Source organism: Gopherus evgoodei, chromosome 4 (genome assembly GCF_007399415.2).
Source record: "Gopherus evgoodei ecotype Sinaloan lineage chromosome 4, rGopEvg1_v1.p, whole genome shotgun sequence".
Classification (NCBI taxonomy): domain Eukaryota; kingdom Metazoa; phylum Chordata; order Testudines; family Testudinidae; genus Gopherus; species Gopherus evgoodei.
In genome coordinates this window covers 133,484,571-133,506,712 of record NC_044325.1, presented here as the reverse complement: position 1 = coordinate 133,506,712, position 22,142 = coordinate 133,484,571, and the positions used below count along the sequence as shown (strand labels likewise).

The 22,142-nt window shown below is 48.9% G+C and overlaps 1 protein-coding gene across 1 annotated transcript in view; it reads left to right on the top strand.

The window, feature by feature from the left end:
• Positions 1-22,142, top strand: part of LGR6 (leucine rich repeat containing G protein-coupled receptor 6) — a 215,936-nt gene that overhangs the window by 56,086 nt on the left and 137,708 nt on the right. The window contains exon 2 of the mRNA XM_030561167.1: positions 13,708-13,779. Within this exon, the coding sequence (XP_030417027.1) occupies positions 13,708-13,779 (72 nt within the window). The remainder of the gene's footprint in view (positions 1-13,707; positions 13,780-22,142) is intronic.

The window sequence follows — 22,142 nt, the reverse complement described above, 5'->3', positions numbered from 1 at the left end:
GACCTGAGACCCACGAGCTCATTACACATGTGGGCCATTAAACAGCTGTCAGCTGAACTCAAGCTTCTTGTCACACCCTATCTGTCCCCAAATCAGAACAGCGATTTAGATGCAAAAGGGTCCCCAAACCTGTTATCATCCAGCCATAGCCAGCACAAAGACTTTGATCTAATGTGGGTGAAAAATATCCTGCAGTTTACTCGAGATCCATTTCAGCGGAGCCCTTTCCAGCCTTCTGATTAGTATGAACCTCTTGACATGCCCAGCCCAGAGACATGGGGCTGGATTCTGGTGTAACTCTAGCACCCGCCAGGAATGGTTCCTGATTTACCCTGGGATATGGGAGCGGAGAGTCTGGGCCAGCATTCTCTGTGCACACAGGCCTGTCCTGCAGTGCTCTGCCCTCTCCTATCTGGCTGTCTGGGCCTACCAACCCCAGCCCTGGCATGATGGAAACCACCATTGCCTGCTCATGCAGGGAAGGTGTGTTGCAGTTGGGAGTTGATACACCCAGCCCTGGCACCTTTCCTTCATTGTTCCCAGCTCAGCCACAAATAGCTTGAGAGGTCAGGCTGCCTCTGGCCCCCACTTAACGCGGCTTCGCCACAGGTAGAAGCATGCAAGTAGCAAATTGCCCGTGTTCCACACAACCTGCCGACCCTTCACCTCTGATCTCCCGCCAACTGATTCCCAGGTGGCTTGGCAGGGCCTGGCTCCAGCTCTACCAGCAACAGTTGCACGCTGCCAGAGCCCGCCGGAATGGGATGGATCGGCCATATCACACAAACAGCTGTGGTCGCTTGCAGGCCTCTGAGCCCACTCTCCTGAAAGCAAGCTGGCAGGAACGGGGAATACCATGGGTATGAGTGGCTCAGGATTCCCAGGAGTAGATAAGGGGTCAAGGAGTCAGAAGCTGAGCCGTGTCATAAGAACATAAGAACTGCCGTACTGGGTCAGACCAAAGGTCCATCTAGCCCAGTATCCTGTCTACCAACAGTGTCCAATGCCAGGTGCCCCAGAGGGAGTGAACCTAACAGGTAATGATCAAGTGATCTCTCTCCTGCCATCCATCTCCACCCTCTGACAAACAGAGGCTAGGGACACCATTCCTTACCCATCCTGGCTAATAGCCATTATTGGACTTAACTTCCATGAATTTATCCAGTTCTCTTTTAAACGCTGTCATAGTCCTAGCCTTCACAAGCTCCTCGGGTAAGGAGTTCCACAAGTTGGCTGTGTGCTGTGTGAAGAAGAACTTCCTTTTATTTGTTTTAAACCTGCTACCTATTAATTTCATTTGGTGACCCCTTAGTTCTTGTATTATGGGAATAAGCAAATAACTTTTCCTGATCCACTTTCTCCACATCGCTCATGATTTTATATACCTCTATCATATCCCCCCTTAGTCTCCTCTTTTTCAAAAAGTTCTAGCCTCTTTAATCTCTCCTTATATGAGACCCATTCCGAACCCCTAATCATTTTAGTTGCCCTTCTCTGAACCTTTTCTAGTGTCAGTATCTAGTGTCAGATGGGAGCTGTGAAAGGAGCCAGATGAACAGATGGGCTGCCCACGGGGCCCAGATCCGCAGAAGTGCTTAGACTCCCAACTCCAGTTGAACTGAACAGGTGTTTGGCACCTAAATCACTTTGAGGATCTCGGCCTAATTAACTACGAGCACTTAAGAAAGCAGCCATCAGGGCTGTGCTGAAGGAGAAGGGAGCTGCAGGTCGGCTGGCTGCACAGTCAATCAGTATAGGAGTAGCTTGTTACAATGACAGATTCTTTTAGTTTAAATATTGCTTCTTAGTACAGCTTTCCCACCTCTGTTCTCGTCCTTGTCTTATATGGGCACAAGAAGCAAATTCATTTTGCAGGGGCGCTGTCTAGCGGGGAGGCTGATTGTGTGTAGGAGGGGAGAGGGCGCTGGTATGTGTGGAATGGTTGCATATCATATGCACAGGTCTGGGGCGGGGGGCATATGAGCATGTGCACACACCTGACCTGACGCAACTGATCCAACAACCATCGCCACTTTCCCCGCTCCTGGAGTACCTCCCAGCCAATTGTCACAGCTTAGCGCTAATTTTCTCGTGGCAATTATTGGATGATTCAGTGTGTTAACGAGAGAGGCTCAGGCTCCTGAGCTCCCAGTATTTCCTCCCCATGACAGCCACAGGTTAGACACAGACACTGCGCTGTTTTGCAGGAGCTGCACATAGGAAGCTGTTCGGGGTATGTCTACCTTGCCGCTGGGAGTGAACCTCCTGGCCAGAGAAGGCAGATTCATGCTTGCTTGAGCTAGCACACTAAAAATAGCCATTGGACACTGCAGCTCAGGGTGACACTTGGCCTTTCAAGCTAGGCAGGCTTGAGAGCTTCAGCTGCAATGTCCATAGTACCATTTTTAGTCAAGCCCTGCTTGCACAAGTCTGGCTGTCCAGCTGCTCCATAGACGTTCCCTTTTATTGGTCCTCCAAAGCCTAGGAAGTATGCTGCGTATTCTTGAGCTCCATCTACTGGCACTGTGTCTATGAATGCGCTACTCACCGCTGTTCCGCCATCTCTGTCAGCGAGCACTCTCGTAATGACATTGCCCAATTGCCTCATAGCCATGCAAACAACTTGCGAAGAGCAGTAGCTAAAGGCGAGTCAGACTGGACCAGCTCGTGGTTAATAGTCACAGCGGCTCTCTCTTCACCTTCTCTCTGCGTGTACAAAGAAACCTAACAACCCATCTTTACCCGCAAAGCATGTACCCCCAATAGTATCCTTGTAATGCCCCAGTTCCTCTCCCCTTGTGGCTTGGCAACCATGATCCAGATTCACCGGTGCGCTCCTGGGGAGAGATTTCCCTCCTGCTACAGCCCCTGCACATCGCCCTTTTACTGGCCAGAGGAGAATTCCACATTGTGTGTGACAGCCACAGGGGCACATCTGGAGCAGGACTGGTGGTACGAGCGGGCGTGAGGAGCAGGTGGACAGTGCTGGTGATGTACCCAGGATTCCCATTTGTAGATCAGGATGTGGCCACTGTAGCTTAGAACAATTCTTGTCTGCTCTAGGTTACACTGGAGACCACAGGCACTGATTCTGTGAGTGCTTCAGCCCTGGTGCCCCCATGGAAAAAAAAATAGTGGGTGCTCAGCACCCACCAGTGGGCCCCGCCGATCAGCTCCTCCTCGTCTCCCCACCAGTGCCTCCTGCCCATCACTGATCAGCTGTTCACTGGTGGGAGGAGGCGCTGGGGTGGGAGAGAGAGGAGTGAGGAAAGGAAGAGGCAGAGTGAGGCAGGGCGCACTCAGGGGAGGGGACAGGAAGAGGCAGGGGTGGGAAGAGGTGGGGTAGGGTCTTGGGGGAAAAGGGTGGAGTGGGGGCAGGGCCTTGGGCAGAGCAGAAGGGGCCTTGTGGGAAAGGGTGGAGTGGAGTTGGGGCCTTGCGTGGAACGGGGGCCTTGGGGGAAGGGGTGGAGTGGGGTCGGGGCCTTGGGTGGAGCAGGGGGGCGTTGGGGGAAGGGGTGGAGTGGGGGCAGAGCCTGGGGCAGAGCAGGGGTGGGCTTTGGGGAAAGAGTGGAGTGGGAGCGAGGCCTGGGGTGGAGCGGTAGTTGAGCCCCTCCGGGGAAATGAGAAAGTTGGCACCTGTCCTGGGGACAATCGTGGGCACCTTAGAATAAGGAGGGCACAAAGATGGTATGAAGACACCTTTGCCCTCCTTCCCCCTGGGCTGTCCCTTTTTGTGCAATGCCTCATGGGGGCACAGCAGAGAATCTCAGCTCATGTGCTTTGTACTGCTCCAGTGATGAAGTGACGTAAACCCAGCTCAGCCAGAGTGGCGCAAAGTGACCAGAGCAGACAGAGCTGGTTGGGAATTTTCCAACAGAATGTGTTTTCAGCAGAAAATGCCAATTGGCCAAAACAAAATGTTTATGGACAGCTGTTGAGTCTGTCAAAATTCTGTATTAGGGTGGGAGACAACATTTTCACAATGCAATATTTTGATTTTTCATTTTGGAATGACTTCGTTTTGAAATGTATATTATATTATTCAAATGAAATCTCAGGATTGGAAGGAAGTCGTTTGATTTTATCTAAATGAAATATTTTTATTGACCTGAAGGAAACACACAAAAAGCATTCGGAATTTTGTTTTGTGGGAAATTTCAGTATGTTTTGGTTTTGTTCCATTTCGGAACAGAAAACTTGTTTGAATTCCTGGCAGTTCAATGGAAAATGTGGTTCCTATCCAGCCCTAAACCACGGCATGTTGGTGAATCAGCCCCTAGATCCATGTGATAAATTCAGTGTGAGAGCAGGAGGACCAAGCTCTTATAGGTTTGGTGAAGGTTCTTCTGGTTAAGCCTGAGCTGTTCTCTGGATGGGTTTCCAGTGGGAGACCTGAATTCAAATCCCTGATCTACCTGATTCAGGATCTCTTGCATCTTAGTCTGATCTTCTGTATAACACAAGCCATAGAACTTCCCTAAGTAATTCCTGGTTGACCTAGAGCAGATCTTTTAGAAAAACATCCAATCTTGATTTAAGAATGCCACTAATGGAGAATCTACCAGGACCGTTGGCAAGTTGTTCCAGGAGTTAATTACCCTCCCTGTTAACAACGTGCACCTTATTTCTAGTCTGAATTTGTCAAGCTTCAATTTTCAGCCATTGGATCATCTTAGACATTTCTCTGCTAGACTGAAAAGTCCACTAGCAAATATTTGTTCCCCAGCTTGGTACTTACAGACTGCCATCAAGTCACCCCTTCTCATTCTCTTTGTTGAGCTAAATCGATGGAGATCCTTGAGTCTCTCACTAGAAGGTAGGTGTTCTAATCCTTTAATCATTCTCGTGGCTCTTCTCTGAGCTCTCTCCAATTTATCTTCATCCTTCGTGAATAGTGGACCCCAGACCTGGACCCAGTATTCCAGCTGTGATCGCACCAGGGCCAAATCCAAATGTAATTTTACCTGCTCCAATTGGCAGCTACTGGTCCCTCTACTATTTGATGGCCTCCACTGGCTGCTGTCAACACTAGTCCTGCTAGTGGCCTCTGAGAACAGCTCCCACTTCTCCCCTGCTCCTTCCTTTACTTGTAACATTTCCTGCTGTGCTGGCTTCTCTGCCTGGTTTCAATCTGCTTGCACAGATGTCCAGGATCTTCCTTGCAGAGTCTGGCCGGCTGCAGAAGCAGCTGAAAGGAGAGCCAGCTCCGTATGAGATGTGTTCTTCACAGACCACCGGCAAGGTGTTGCCCATCTAGGATGAGATCCCATTGATTCAGCTATGGGAATAGGAGTCAAAGGGTTTATGTTAATATAGCAACATTGTGGGGATCATTGGTAGGGCACAGACGTGGTTTAGTGATTATGGGATGTTCTGAGGATGAGTCCACTAATTAGAAACATGGAGAACTGGAGTAGAAGCACAGGGTCACATGGAGCTCTCAGCTACTCCAGGGGAACAGCACTGAAACCAGGGCTGTGCCTCCAGATTTCTCCTGGAGCACTGGAATTGATGCCCCTTTGCTCTCTTGCTTCATCTCCGTTTCTCTGCAGAGTTCACTTGTAATGTGGTCCGCCATGCGGGGCTCATCACTGTAACAGGAAAAATTTCAGCTAGCTCTGCAAGCCAAATGACCTCTTTGCGAGCAGCTGTGGGTCCAGCCTGAGCCACCTAGGAATTTCATGGAGACCCAAGAATCATTACAGGGAGATCTTGGGAGCTCCTTAAACTCATCATTTATGGCCTGCTTTTCACTGCACATCAATACGAAGTGTCCCAAGGTGCTGACTCAGCCCTTGCAGGATTGGGCCCAATGTTAGAGGCCTTTGAGGCAGGGGCTGTCGTTTTGTTCTGTGTCTGTACAGCCCCTGACACACTGGGCTTCTGGTCCATGACTGGGACTCCTAGGCACTACTGTAATGCACCTAATAAATATTGTACAGTGTCTATCACAGTACAAATAATTAATTAATAACATCTGCCTCCTCCCAGGAGCTGTAGCCCATTAGCTTCCCCCCTCAGTCATATTGGAAACTTCTGTTCAGTCCCATTGGTGTTGGGAAAGCTACCCTGTGTGGGACTGATTTCCAGGTGCTCAGCACCCACAATCAGGGCTGTATGTTCAGAAGGGCTCAGTACATTAAGAACATAAGAATGGCCACACTGGGTCAGACCAAGAGTCCATCTACCTCAGTATCCTGTCTTCCAACAGTGGCCAAAGCCAGGTGTCCCGGAGGGAATGAACAAAACATGGAATCATCAAGTGATCCATCCCATCACCCATTCCCAGCTTCTGCAAACAGAGGCTAGGGACACCAACACTGCCCATTGATGGACCTGTCCCCTGTGAACTTATCTAGTTCTTTTTTGAACCCTGTTATGATCTTGGCCTTCACAACATCCCCTGGCGAGGAGTTCCACAGGTTGACCGTGCGTTGTGTGAAGAAACACTTCCTTTTGTTTGTTTGAAACCTGCTGCCTATTAGTTGCATTTGGTGACCCCTAGTTCTTGTGTTATGGGAAGGAGTAAATAACACTTCTTTATTTACTTTCTCCACACCAGTCATGATTTTATAGACCATTGGGGCAGGTCTGGAACTGCAAACCTGAAAATCTAGCCAGGATTTCTTTGGAAAAACTAGCACTATTAAAATACCATTGCCCCTTCGGCCCAAGTCACTAATACCGGGGGCCTTGCTGGGTTGTTTCTGTTAGGAGAAATTGATGAGAGGACTGAAGTCTTTTTGGGTGCAATCCTGTCTTCACACAGAGTCCTGTTCCCCTGAACGCAGTGAAAACAAACAGCAACAGGCAGTTTCCTTGCTTATCATTTCCAAGTCTGCCTCTTCAGTTCCCTCTATCTCTGCTTGCTTTCACAGCTGCTGGCTGTTAGCTTTCAGGCCCAACGCACACAGCTCCAACCAATCAATCTCCTCAGCCTTGCATTTGCAACTAATCTCGGAGCCCTCACAATTTAGCTTCTCACTGGGTCCCTGGAAATGCAGCCTGTTATGTTGGGTGGTGGTGGCTTCTGTTATCTCCAGCTATCACTACATACAGGGGAGTTTAATTGCTCCTCCCAATTTGTCTTAAAGAAGGGTGCTTAGCATACCCATCACCGTTAACAAGATATGGGATTATCTGCAGGGCAAAGAGCCACTTAATGGCAGCCCTTAAAACCTTCCAGCATAGCAAATAACAAGCAGAGGGTACTGGATTCGAAGTGATCATGTGGCACCCACCCCCTTTGTACATTCACGCAGGGACAGGAGCCAGTAGAGGTTGCTGGACATGTGAGACCTCAGCCTGCTGAGCAGATTCTATACATCACTAGCTTGTGGCGTAGACAGAGAACTGACTCGCAAAGTGTTTGACACAGCCGAAGCAGGACAGCTGTTGTTGCTGGTGGAACTGTCACCGCTCCACAATCAATCACAGGAGAGGGGCACCTGCTTCCTGTCATGGAGTTAGGCCAGGCTAGAACAACAGAGGGTGCATCTCTTCAGCAAAGATGTGACAATTCGTCCCTTTCAAGCACTCCCAAGCAGCTGCATGGACCCACCCGCCTCTAAAAGCATTTGGGACCCTGCGGCCTGACTATCCTCTCATAGCAGATTTCTAAGGGGGTAACTGCATGGATGTCGGAGGGCTCCTGATTTACACAGGCATGAGAGAAAGGGCATCTGGCCCCATGACCACAGGGCCACTGCTTGGGCAATTTCCCCTTCCCCTAATCACCCTGCTTCGTGTAGCTAGCAGTGGTGTAGGGCAGAGGCTGGTGATCCATGAGAAGCCCACACCCCCAACCTCATGAATCCTCAGTCATTGGCTCTCCTGGGGCACAGCTGCATTCTAGGACCCCCAGGAGGGCTGGCTAGAGCCCCTGGAAGGAGTTAATGCTGCTTCGAGATGCACTCCCATGTCTGCTGCCTTCACTACACAGGTTTCCAAGGGGTCATGTGCCACTTTGTGCAGCTGCTGCCCGGACATCCCATCCTGAGTGACGTGCTGGCCACGCAGCTGTCATAGGGCTTTCAGTGAAGCACTCTGCAAAGCTGTCTTTCCGCCAGGACTGCCCAGTTGAGGCTGTTTCAAACTGGGGTCGACTTTGTTTACCTGCCGCATCTGCAGGTTTGGCCGATCGCGGCTCCCATTGGCTGCAGTTTGCCGTCCCAGGCCAATGAGGGCTGTGGGAAGCAGCGCAGGTGGAGGGATGTGCTGGCCGCCCTTCCTGCAGCCCCCATTGGCCTGGAGCAGCCCCCATTGGCCAGTGGGAGCCTCAATCGGCTCAACCTGCGGACGCGGCAGGTAAATAAACCGGCCCGGACCACCAGGGGCTTTCCCTGAACAAGCGGCAGCCCGACTTTGAGAAGCACAGATCTAGATGGTCTGTACAAGGCTAGGCAGTCCTAACAGGGGCTTAAAGTGGTGGGGAAATCAGGGCAGGATAGGGGAGAAGGAGCTGTAGAGGGTGGGGTGAGGTCAGGAGTGGGGTGAAGCAGGGCAGAGCCAGAACAATGTGCCCATGATAAGGAGAAAGATGGGGGGGGCAGGACGGGCAGTCAAGGGGTGTTCTCAGAGGAGGGCAGTCAACAGGCACATGGGGGTCTGAGCTGAGGCAGGGGCTGGAGTGGGGAAGGGACAACGTGGCAGAGGGCAGGAGAAAGTGCTGCAGCTCTGTGCAAGGAAAGGCTCTGAGCTGTTCCCCGCAGGCCAGTGAAACAGGTGTGCTGGGCTTAGGGGATTCCCCCAGTTCCCTTACCCCTCCTCATGCTGACCTGTCTGTGGGGGCTGCTGCTTGCAGCTCAGACAGGAGCATCCAGCTCTGGAGGCCTTGTCCCTGAACCACAATAAACCTCCTCAGCCCCAAAGTCAAGCCCTGGCTCAACCTCCAGCCCTTTGGAGCTTTGCCAAACGGTGCACTAGAAAGGAAACATCCCAGGGGATGCCCAGACCCCAGGGTTGGATCATAGGGGTTGGCTCTGCCCATGCTACAAAGCGATGCCTGTGTGGATCCATCTGAGATTCCTCTGAGCGGTGTTTGGAGCTGGGTTTGTAGTTCAGACCCGGCTCTGGGCTCTTCACCATCCTGTTCTGTAGAAATGACCCTAGAGGAAAAGATGGTCCCGTGGCTCAGCAACAGGCGCGTGATTTTTCCCAGCACAGTGCACGCCCCGTGTTTGCTTATGTGGCTTGCAAGGGGAAGCAAACACACCTGCCAAAGGGGTAAGTGCTTCAGCTGCACCCATGAAGGATCAGGCTGTAGACTCTCCAGTGACTGGCCTCCTAGGAAGCCCTCAGGACAGACTCGGTGGCTGCGGTGGACATGAACTCCATATTTGCAGGTCCTCACATTGCAGCTTCTTTCAACAAAATCACCTGTGGTGGAAGCAGGTGCAATGCCCATCGGGGCCAGTGGGCGCTTACACTGGGCTTGGGCTTGGTCTCCTGTGCCCAGTTTTATAGCCGACTCCTTCAGCGTCTCGTTCTGCACTTCTAGAGAGTCTGCCTAGTTCCGGCACTGCCATTCAGAGTGCTCCAGTTGCTGCAAGAATTCACCCTTTGTTAGAGATCCTAAAGAGCAGAGGAAACTCATGCCAATGAGAAAATCTCTTTGTCCTACTGCTTTAAAAAACCTTGATGTCTTTCTGGTAGGAACAGGTCCAGCCCATTGTCCATGGTCTTAGCAGTGTATATGGGGCAGGAAGGCCTGGGGCCAGGGGGAGAGTAGCACCCTCTTGTTTACTTCTGCTTTTCTGCGCCGGCTAATAGGGAAGGGGCCTGTTTGTGAAAGTCGAGTGACATCAGAATAAATATATTAAGTTACCCCTGGGGAGCCAGATGAGTTGTGCACCCTGACTCTCTGAATCACGCTTCCATGAACGCTTCCATGAACGCTTCCATGAACGGTGGCTCCCTTTTCCTGTGTATGCAAGTTTTGGGAGTGCTTAAGGTGAATATTTAGAATTTGTTTTCTTGAAATCTTACTCAGCGTAATCACGCAAGGCAAGCTAAGTGAAGCTCTTGGGGATTGGCAAGAGTCAGCTGTGAGGGACGTGTGGGGGATTTCAAAAGCTCCTGGGATCTGCCTTCAAAGGCACAGGGTTTGGGGGAAGGAGTGTTCCTGGACTGGAGATTGAGCTGGCAATTCCAGGAATGTGTGTCACTCAGCTGGCAGCACTTTTGTTTAGAGCCAGACTAGCTGGGCTGGGGCCAAAGAGATGATTTCAGGCTTTATTTAAGGTTCTGTGTGAAGAGACTGGTGCACAGTAGTTAGTGTGGGAAAGGGAACAGGAGGGCCATAGCATCTGCCGCCAGGTGCCTAGGTGATTGGAGCTGGTTTCTAGCACTTCTGCTGAAATAACAGTGAGGTCAGATTCACCTCTGCTGTAACTCCATTGATGTCATTGGAGGGAGGTCTAAGTGATGGGTTATTGGGATGGGACTCAGGAGACCTGAAGCCTATTCCTCACTCTGCCATTGACTACCATGTGACCTTGGGCAAATCTCTTCACCGCTCTGTGCCTCTGTTTCTCCACTTACCATTTGCCTCTCTTGTCCATTTAAACTGTGAGCAGGGCAGGGGCTCTCTCTCACTATTTGTTTGTACAGTGCCCAGCACAGTGCGACCTCGATCGTGACACTATTCTAATCCAAATAATAAATAAAAGCAGGAATGCCCCATGAGTCTCTTCCTCTAATAGTCATAACTTAGATGTCTCAAGATGGCCATCAAAAAACAGTCAGCTTTTGAAAACTGTAACCTAAATCAATGGCAGAGCTGGGAAAAGGACCCAGTCGAGTGCCCTGTCCATTGGTCCAAGTGTAACCCTTCTGCCAGGTGTTTTTGGCAACAAAAAGGGTTTCCTTGTAAAATTTACAAAACCATCACGGGCTCGAGCCTCACCAGTGGGGAAAAGCTATAGCTAGACCTCCACTGGCTACTCTTAACAAGCACCGAGTCTGTGTATAAAACAAGATAAAACTTTATTAAGGAGAAAAATTAGATTTATCTTTTCATCCCAAAACTGAAATTTTTCAGGGGCTCAAACCCAAATATTTTTCAATTTCAGCTATTTTTTTTTCCAGTTTTGGATAGTTTTCAGCTGAAGCCCACCAAATTTTGGCTGAAAACCATAGAATGTTCAGTTTTCCTCTGAGAAATCCATTTTTCTTCCACCCCAAAAGGTGTGTGTGGGGAGTATTTAGTCAAAAAAAAGTGTAGACGGAAATTTGTTGACCAGCCCTAACAGCCAGTGCCTGATGCCCATTCCCCTTGATGTGTGAGAGTGTCCCAGATCCGCAGGGGCTGTGAGTCCATTACCACCCAGTGAGGGAACCTTGACTCTTTAGTTCAAGCTGTAGCAGCTGCTGCTTTTAGCTCTGGAAGTCCCCAGCGATAATGGCAGTGTGTTGGTCAAGATAGCAGTAATCACAGACCCTCTCTGGTTGTACAGTGGGGCATTGTGGTGGTGGGGTGCCCTGGTAACTCCCCAGCCTAGCTTCTGTAGCACAGCTGCACATCTACATCCTGTTCACAGCTGTGCTATCCTGGAGCTTTACAATTCCATCTGCACCCTGGGCACGGGCTGCCCTGCCAAGCCGATACCATGGAATGGCACTGGGAAATGCCTCCAGGACAGGTGCAGTTTTATGGAGCCACAACCATAACTGCCTGTTCCTGTCTTCAGTTCCTGCTAACTCATTGCCCAGGCTGATTTCTTGAAGGGAGAATGTCACAGGACAGTTACTGCAGGAGTGAGCCGACTCTGCACCCCTTCCTCGGGATAAATCCCCATTGACATCAGTGGGTCAAATTCCTATATAGGCTCGTTGACTTAGTGGGATTTGCTGGGGAATGGAATGAGTAAAATCTGGGCCTAAAACATCTGTGTTTTGCCCTTGTGTGGGGGAGAGGAGTATTTCCATTTCTGCATTTGATATGCCTTCTCTGGTGTAGAGGTTTGGGCATGATGCTGAGGGCCCTGGTTCAATCCCTGCAGTGGGGAAGGGGTTTACAACATCTGTCAGCTGTCTTTGGAGGGAGGGATAGTTCAGTGGTTAATACATTGGTCTGCTAAACCCAGGCTTGTGAGTTCAATCCTTGAGAGGACTCTTTAAGGATCTGGGGCAAAAATCTGTCTGGGGATTGGTCCTGCTCTGAGCAGGGGGTTGGACTAGGTGACCTCCTGAAGTCCCTTCCAACCCTGATATTCTATTGTGCCATTTGTTTTCATTTGGTGCCTCCTTATTCTCATATTATGGAAGAGGGTGACCTGTCTGCCTAATCTAGTCTAGAGAATTCTAGGGAACCCACCACTGGTATTTGGCTACGATGAGTGAAACGTATAAAACTTGCACAGCACATAAGTCAAGCTCACACCCTATTTTACATGTTGGATTTACATGTGTCTCAGCTTTCTGTTGGCTCATCTGCCCAGGGAGAATTGTGCCCCACCTGACTAGATGATGTAGAGTTTTAGCTACAGACTTACCCTTGATCTATGTAATAGCAAAAGCTGTTTTGTTACTGTTAATAGTATGGTCAGCACATGATGGACGAGTATGTTATAAAGGTTTGAGATGGAAGTCAGTCAAATCCGTCACCTTCCAATGAAATGTCTGGTCTCCTGAGAGTGAATATGTCAGATATTAAACAGATACTAAACGGGGCCTCAGCCAGAAGCCACAGAGCTAGAGAAAAGCCAAATCTGAAGCAGTTTTCTTCTGCATAAATAGGCTGGGCAGAATTCAACTTTTATTTTTCTTTGTTTATAATTTCAACAAATAATATTGATATTTCAGTAGATTTTCAGTATTTATTGATTTTCACAGAAGTTGTTCAGACAATTATTTAATGACAATAAACATTGAGATTCAAAAAATTAAAAAATTTATAACCATTAAAGCATGAATTGTCAACATCACAGGTCAAAATATGCCAAGTAAATAGCATTAAATCAAGCTCTAATTAGTCCTTAAGTTGTATTTTGCTTATGTTACTTCTCTGTAAATTTTGATTGTTGATGGAAATATTTTTTTCATCCGTTTGTGCTCGATGAAATTGACATTTACTGACATTGACTGATAACAAGCCAATCCTTCCAAACCTGTGTATAAAGTAGGATGTGGATTTTGCCTCCAGGTTCAGAGCAAATTCCAGGCCCTGCAGTCTTCGTCCTGACCCTTTGCCTGGTTGTTAAAAGTTCAGAGCAGGCCAAGACCCATTCCCTCTTCAACAACTCGCTATCACCTCTGCTGGGCAGGTGTGTGCTGCTGCCCTGGACAAGATCCCCCAGCAGGGAGCAGTGTGGATAACGGCTAGAACAGGACATTACTGGCTCTAAAGAAATAATATTCCAAACCACTCTGTGCCTCGGTTTCCCCAAGTGGAAATGGGGTAATAACACTTACAGGGCTGATGGGAAGCTTCATAAACTGGCTGATGCTTGAGATGCTCAGATGAAAGACGCTATAGAAGAATATAGTATTAATTTCTATGATTACATCTCTCATCCTGCTTTGTGCCCTCATATTTTCCCCCAGAGCCTGGGAGGTTATTTCTGCTTCCCATGTTAGAGCTGAGAAGCCTTTGGCAAGGGCGTATCCTCCCTCACCAGAGCCCAGCCAGCAGAGCAGGGAGAGGTTTATGCCGTGCGAGCCACCAAAAATAACTGATCCGAGACTTCTGTCTTTCTTCTTCTTCAGTGATCTGAGCATGAACAACATTAGCGAGCTGCAACCCAGCACGTTCCATCATCTGGGCTTCCTGGAGGAGCTGTAAGTATGATGCGACTGCACAGGGCATAGCTTGTTCCGGGACAGCGTGTGGTGGAGAGGATTGTGGCTTGGGAAGGGAGCCCAAGTGACCTCAGTGGAGCTAAAATGCAAGAGGGGAATCAGGACGTATGTACCCAGGGGAGGTGAGAGTTACTACAGCAGATGCAGTGGTTTGACGTAGTGATGAATTAATTCCATGCTGAGTTGCACTAGCCATTACATTCCCCTCTCGCGCCGATGGAAATCAGGAGTTGGCAGCAGACATTGCAATCGATGCAAAATCCACACGAGAGTAGCATCAGAGAGGTTTGAGAGCTATCCTGTCCCAGAGCAAAGCAGGCCAAATCAGTAACTGCTCACGCTGCTGGACAGGCTGTTTCCCCTTCTGGAGATATGGGGATTTCCTACCGACCTGGATGTGGGCCGGCGAGGTGTAACTTTGACGAGGCTCGTGTACATGCTGCCATTGGAGGTGGTGTAAGTAGGCCGTGGAATTCAGGAAAAATCTGATTTTGCACCCAGGGTGGTGGGCTCCTTTTATACACCAGCATGAATGGCAATGTGCTCTCTGTGGCTCTGCCTATGCTTGGTATGTGATGAGAACCAGCACTAATAGGTGCACATGTCCCTAGCTCTTACCGTCCACCCACCCTACCTGGCACTCTGACAACGCGTGCACCCGCAATATCAGTGATGCTGGCAAAATAACAAGAGGCCATGTGCCAGCAATACACCTGGCATGGCTGGAGATGGTAGCCTGGTCTGAAAGGCTCACATTTACCCTAGTGCAATGCACCAGCATTAGGAGCTACTTACATTCCATGGAACCCCTGAAAATAGGGCATAATGGGACAGCCCTTTGCCTGGGGTTGAATTTCACCTGGAGAAGACAATGCATTATATCGCTTGACCATGAAAGAGGCCTCTGTGGTTTGGTCTTGAAGCCGTGGCTGTTCGAAGCAGGCCAAATATTAGAGCTGATGGAAAAAAGTTGTGTCAGAAGAGTTTACTGTCAAAAAAAAGCAGCTCCACAGAAATGGAAACATTTTTATGTGATACTAAAATATTAATTTTAATATTGCATCAGGTTTATAGATGATATAATGTTGTATCTTTAGCTAGATGGTATGTGTGTTTTTAATATTTAATTAGACTATAAAAGTTGAAATGAAACATTTCAGCACTATCATCCTTTGCATTTCCACAGCTCCTTCCATCCCAGGAGCTCATGTGGGGGAGTAGTAGGATTATTCCCATTTTGCTTATGGATAAATTGAGAGCCAGATAAAAGAATTAATTTGCCTAGTGAGTCAGTGGTAGACAGGGGACTAAAGCCCAGGAGCTCTGGTCTGATGCACTGACTCCTAGGTCACAGCTTATCACACTCACTGGTATTATGTCATTGTATTCTGCTGTCAGTCCATATGTATCCATCTGTATACATGTGTATCCGCAAATAAAAAGAAGTTCTTCTTCACACGGCGCAGTCAACTTGTGGAACTCCTTACCTGAGGAGATTGTGAAGGCTGGGACTATAACAATATTTAAAAGGGAACTGGATAAATTCATGGTGGCTAAGTCCATAAATGGCTATTAGTCAGGAAGGGTAAAGAATGGTGTCCCTAGCCTCTGTTCATCAGAGGATGGAGATGGATGGCAGGAGAGAGATCACTTGATCATTGCCTGTTAGCTTCACTCCCTCTGGGGCACCTGGCATTGGCCACTGTCGGTAGACAGATACTGGGCTAGATGGACCTTTGGTCTGACCCGGTATGGCTGTTCTTATGTTATCTTTTGTCTTAGGCTTAGATGGTTGTTTCCTTGGAGCGGAGTCTGTTGTTTTTTTTCTGTGTCTATACAGAACCTAGCACATTGGGTTCTGGGTCTAGGACTAGGCTCCGAGGTGCTACCATATTACGCCTAATAAATAATGTACAGCACCTAGCACAATGGGGTTCTAGTCCATGAATGGGGCGCCTGGGCACTACTGTAATGTATCTAATAAATAATAATATCAAAATAAACGTCAGGATGTTTTTTAGTTTGGGCTTTTCAGTCTGAGTAGAAAGGCCATTTTCCCCCCATAATGTCAGGATTTCCTGAGGAGCAGAAATTCCAGTTCCAGACCATCTCTCCAGGACAGGCTGCCCCAAACATGGCACCAGCCACTAATCAGGGCCAGGGCCAGGGCCCTGGCCAAACTGGGGTTCCTTGGAAAAATGGGCATCCTGCACCTCAACCCACTCCGGCTGCCTGCCCAGAACTCCTGTTGGGAAGTGGGGTTGGGACACTGAGGTTTATTCCGCTCCTCCTGCCCCCCTGCTGCTCCTACCAGGAAGTGCGGGAAGCCCCCGTGCCCTGACCCCACTTCCTGGCTTGAGCACCAGGTGGGCAGGGGAAGCCTCCATCCCCCGACCCCTCTCTCCAGCAGGAGCGTGGGGAGGGCGTGGGGGGACTGCAGGCAGGGGTAGGGAGGGGCCCCCACTTGCTCTGGCCCAGGGCTCCACAAAACAGTGATACACCTCTGCGTGACACACCCTTAGAGCAGGCAGAGCTGGCTCTTAGCTGCACCGCCTTTCATGCTTCCCAGCACGTGTTCTCACTTGTGATGGCAGCTTTCTGGCTGCAATTCAGCAACGTTGGTATAAGACAGTGGAATGGTGATGAGACACATGTAAGCTATGCCCTGATCTTGCCGCTGATCCGCTGTCTCATAGGAAACAGGGGAGAACAACACCTTGCTGCTCTGAGCCTTTGTGCTTTTGAATTGTGTGCTGCACTCAGACACCACAGGACCAGGCATCGTATTCAGGCTGGCAGGCGTGGGGGTCCTTGCCACCAGCTAACCAGGACAGAGGGGCTGGCTGCAGGCTGCTATTCTAGGCTGGGCTGGGAACAGCGAGTAGAGGGCAGAGTTTGTGGATGGAGAAGGAGAGCAGTAGGAAGGGAGGAGAAAGGGAGCGGCTGGGCGGAAGGCTGTGAGCGGCTGGGCGGAAAGCTGTGTGCGTGCTTAGGGAGAATCTCTCTCTCTCTCACACACATACACACTTATGGGTGAGCAGATAGCAATGCCTAAAGGTTAACCAATCTGAGGACAGACCAAAGCCTCAACATCTTTTATTTATTTTTTCAAAGCCTCATAATTTTCAATTCCTTCTCGTGGTTATTTTGGAATGGACTGCTCTTGTTAACTGCCAGAGCTGGTGATTACTGGCCAAGGTACTAAATGGGGGGAAAAAAAGCAAAGGGGGTGGAGAAGGTGGCACATAGATCCGTGCGGTCATGATCACCTTGTCTGACCTCCAGCATAACACAGGCCACAGACCCTCACCTAGGGATTCCTGCATTGAACCCAATTACTTCGGGTTGAGCTGAGCAAGAGGTGCCCAGTCTTGATTTAAAGACTTCAAGTGATGGAAAATCCATCACACCTGTTGGCAATTTGTTGCAGTGGTCAATTCCCCTCTCTGTTCAAAATGTGGGTTTTATTTCGGGTCTGAATTTATCTAGTTTAGCTTCCAGCCACAGGTTTATGTTCTATCTTTGTCTGCTACATTCAAGAGCCCTCTTATATTGGAAACTTCTTCCCCTTGTAGGCACCAACAGGCCAGGATGAAGTCATTTCTTAACCTTCTCTTGGGTAAGCTATGATGTTCAAACTTCTTAAGTCTCCTGCTATGAGGCAGGTTCTCCAGACCTTGATTCCTTCATGCTGCTCTTTCCTGAATCCTTTCTAGTTTTTCAACATCCTATTTAAAGTGTGGAGACCAGAACTGGATACAGTATTTTAGTCTGTGCCCCAAGGTAATACTGTTTTCCCACTTCTACTCAGTATTTCCCTTGCTAGGCAATTTATGGTTGTCTAGCTGACAGTGATCATGACCTGATTCCATGTGTCATGTGCAAAAAGAAGAGAGAGAGAGTAATAATTTAATAATTAGCACAATTAGCTTCTGGCAGCACCCATTGGCTGGGAGCTGGGAGCAGCTGTGTCTGTGGATGGTCAATGTAAACAAATTGTCTCACGGCCCACCAGCAGATTACCCTGACGGGTCGTGTGTGGCCCATGGGCTGCAGGTTGCCCACTACTGCTCTAGAGACTTCTAACCCTGCTGATGACCCAGGTGGGTATCAATATGAAGCCACACAATGGAATTTCTGTTTGTTCGGTTTGGTTTTATAAAAATCTAGGAAATTAAATAGACAAAAAGTATGTTAAAAGAATATGAAGGTTGCTAAGTCCAGTACACTAGAATTAGGAAATACCAGAACAGGATGTTTGTGCATCACCGGTTCACCATCAGCACCATCGAAGCTTGCCTACTAGAACCCCATCCAATCTTGCAGTTTGCTGCCACACCCCATTCTGCTGTCCTTCTGTCCCTTGCAGAACGTTCTGTCCTTTCTTCTTACCAGAGTGCCCTGTTTGAAGATTGTCCATCTTCTTTGGACAGTTAGAGATCTTCTCTTCAGCATATTTGATGTCCTTGTGAATGGGGCTAAACATCCATCCTTGAGCATATCTTATGCACTACCCCATTCCTTCCCACCGATGAAGTCTTCAAAGATTTTCCCTGAGCACCTGTCAGCAATTGTATAGGCAGACATGTGATAAGAGGGAATGTCCCCTCATGGATCAGTAACTGGTTAAAAGATAGGAAACAAAGGATAGGACTAAATGGTCAGTTTTCACAATGGAGACAGGTAAATAGCGAGGTCCCCCAAGGATCTGTGCTGGGACCAGTGCTGGTCAGTATATTCATATATGATCTGGAAAAGGGGGTGAACAATGAGGTGGCAAAGTTTGCAGATGATACAAAATTACTCAAGATAGTTAAGTCCAAAGCTGACTTTGAAGAGTTATAAAGGAATCTCACAAAACTGGGTGACTGGGCAACATAATGGCAGTTGAAAGTCATTGCTGATAAATGCAAAGTATTGCACACTGGATAACATAATCCCAATCCAACTGGGACTGGTACCAGGTGCTTCAGAGAGCAATTATCAAGTGATCCATCTCCTGTCCTCCAGTCCCCGCTTCTGGCAGTCAGAAGTTTAGGGACACCTGGAGCATGGGGTGCATCACTGCCCCTCTTGGCTAATAGCCATTAATGGACATATCCTCCGTGAACTTATCTAGTGCTTTTTTGAACCCAGTTATATTTTTGACCTTCACAACATCCCTTGGCAATGAGTTCCACACGTTGACTGTGTGTTGTATGAGGAAGTACTTCCTTATGCATGTTTAGAACCTGCTGCCTATTAATTTCATTGCATGACCCCTGGGGTTCTTGTGTTATGTGAACGGGTAAATAATCCTTGCTTTCACTTTCTCTACACCATTCATGATTTTATACACCTCTATCATATTCTTCCTTAGTCTTCTCTTTACTAAGATGAACAGCCCCAGTCATGTGGAAGCTGTTCTGGGGACATTTGGGGCATTTTTGTTGCCCTTCTCTGCACCATTTCGAATTCTAATATATATTTTTTTAGATGGGGTGACCAGAACTGCACGCAGTACTCAAGGTGTGGATGTACCATCGATTTATATAGTGGCATTATGATATTTTCTGTCTTATTATCTATCTCTTTTCGAATGGTTCCTAACATTCTGTTTGCTTTTTTGACTGCTGCTGCACATTGAGTGGATGTTTTCAGAGAACGATTCACAGTGACTCCAAGATCTCTTTCTTGAGTGTTAACAGCTAATTGAGACCCCATCATTTTATATGTATAGTTGGGATTTTGATTTCCGGTGGGCATTATTTTACGTTAATGAACATTGAATTTCACTGCCATTTTGTTACCCAGTTTGGTGAGATCCCTTTGTAGCTCTTTGCAGTCAGCTTTGAATTTAACTATCTTGAGTAATTTTGTATCATCTGCAAATTTTGCCACCTCACTATTCACCCCCTTTTCCAGATCATTTGTGAGTATGTTCAACAGCACTAGTCCCCGCTATTTACCTCTCTCCACTGTGAAAACTGACGATTTATTCCTACCCTTTGTTTCCTTTCTTTTAACCAGTTACTGACCCCTGAGAGGATCTTCCCTCTTACCCCTGACTCCTTACTTTGCTTAAGAACCTTTGATGAGGGAACTTGTCATAGGCTTTCTGAAAATCCAAGTACACTATATCCGCTGGCTCCCCTTTTCCACATGCTTGTTAACACTCACAAAGAAATCTAACAGATTAAGGCATGGTGTTCCTTTACAAACACCATGCAGACTCTTCCCCAGCATATTATGTTCATCTCTGTGCCTGATAATTCTGTCCTTTATTATCATTTCAACCAGTTTGCCTGGTACTGAAGTTAGTCTTACCGGCCTGTAATTTCCAGGATTGTCCACAAAGCTTTTTTAAAAAAATCAATTTGACATTAGCTATCCTCCAATTCTCAGGTGTAGTGGGTGATTTCAGTGATAGGTTACATGCCACAGTTAGCTGTTCTGTTGCATTTGACAGCATCGTGCCTGCTGCATTAGGCTGCACTGCAGAGCAGTGTTCTACTTTTCCTTGTGTCATGCTCCGTGCATTAGCTTGCAACGGGGTAGATGAGGTTACTTTGCATGAGGCTACCTTGTGGCATGTCCTGCTGCTGCGTGTGGTTTCCTTGATGTTCCTTAGGCTACAGCGCATAGCCGGTTGCCAGGTTTTTGCTGCCCAGCCCACCTCCCCCATTGTCTCTGACAGCAATGGAGGGATCATTTATCACTAGGGATCAAGGATAACTTTGTGGTTATAGCACAGCACTGGGAGTCAGGAACTCGGTTCCTGGCTCAGCCATTAATTCTCACTGTGTGGTCTTGGGTGAGTCACTTTCTCCTTCTGTACCTCAGTTTCCCCTCCTGTAAAATGAGATAATGATAGTCAGACATGTGCTGTGAGCTGTAACTCATTAATATTTCACTCAGGGCTCTTCAGAAAACAGGTGTTACAAATGCAATCAGTGATATAGCCACAGGGGACTCCAAGGCAGAGCAGATGCTCAGCTTCACCTGACTTTGAAAAAGCAACGTATCCAGGGACTCCCTTCCCAGGATGGCTTCCTGGCAGCTGTCTGTCAGGCCATTTAACTGCAGTCTTGGCACCCCCTGCTGCCTGCTCTCTCCATCGCCACCCTGCCTCGAGCTTTGGAGTGGGAAAATATCAAACTGCGTTCAATGCTGGCAATGAAGTGTGGGGAACATGTACAGTCCCCACACAGGCATTGGCTAGTTCTGCCTGCCAAGAAAGACGGCTCCAGTTCTCTGGGAAAGGGGTCTCGAGAAATAGAGGCCTGGAGGTTAGCATCTTTTCTTTTCTTTTCTTTTCTTTTCTTTTCTTTCAGCTGATTAAAGTTGCTAATAAATCCCACTTAAGGCAGCCTGAAGCCAGGAGCCAAGCGAGACAAGAGCAATCTGCACAGAAGCGATAGAAAGGGGATTTTGAAAGCTGGCCTGGGAATACAAACATGTTGAAATGTGTTCCCCAGCAAGGGCTTCTGTTACTGTGCTTTGAACCCCAGCACGCCCACTCGGTGCCAGCAGGAAGGAGTGCAGCAGTGGACAGGTGTCCCCCACAGCCATTCGCCTCGCACCCTCTCAGTTCAGGGCACGTGTGGCCAGTTCCCAACCGCTGGGTCTCCTCCTGGCGGAGCAGGACCTATTATCATGGGGGTTGTGCTTTGTGTGCAGGGGTTGGAGTATCACCAGGGGGCACCAGTCAGGGGTCAGGGCACCGCTGCGTCGGGCGCAAGCCAGAAGAGGATGCAGACAGACAAGGTGCAACAAGTGCAGGCAACAAATAACAGGAGGAGGTGGGGAAGGGTGGATGCCTGTGAAGCTGGTGGGTGACCACACAGCCAGGGCTGGCGCTTCCATTTAGGCGGCCTAGGCAATCACCTAGGGCGCCAGGATTATTGGAGGGCGGCATTTTGCCGGGGGGGGGGGTTGCGGCAGGTGGCTCCGGTGGAGCTGCTGAAGGCGTGCCTGCGGAGGGTCCCCTGGTCCCGCGGCTCCAGTGGACCTCCCACAGGCACCACGGCGGTAGCTCCACCGGAGCCATGGACCAGTGGACCCTCCGCAGGAATGCCTGCGGCAGGTCCACAGGAGCCGCCAGACCAGCGCACGGGGTGGCGAAATGGCCGTGTGCCTAGGGCGCTAAAAACACTAGTGCCAGTCCTGCACACAGTCACCAACTAGCCTAGGGGCCTGCTACCCCCGCTGGTGTCTGCAGGGGACAGCAACACTCTGGGATCTCAGCAGGGGAAGGTGGAGCGTCTCTCCCCATCTCTCTCTCTCTCTCTTGCTAGTGGGGTGGAGGGGCCAGAGCCCTGCTCCCTGGGCCAGGGCAGTTGTGTGCCCTGGGTAGGGTGACC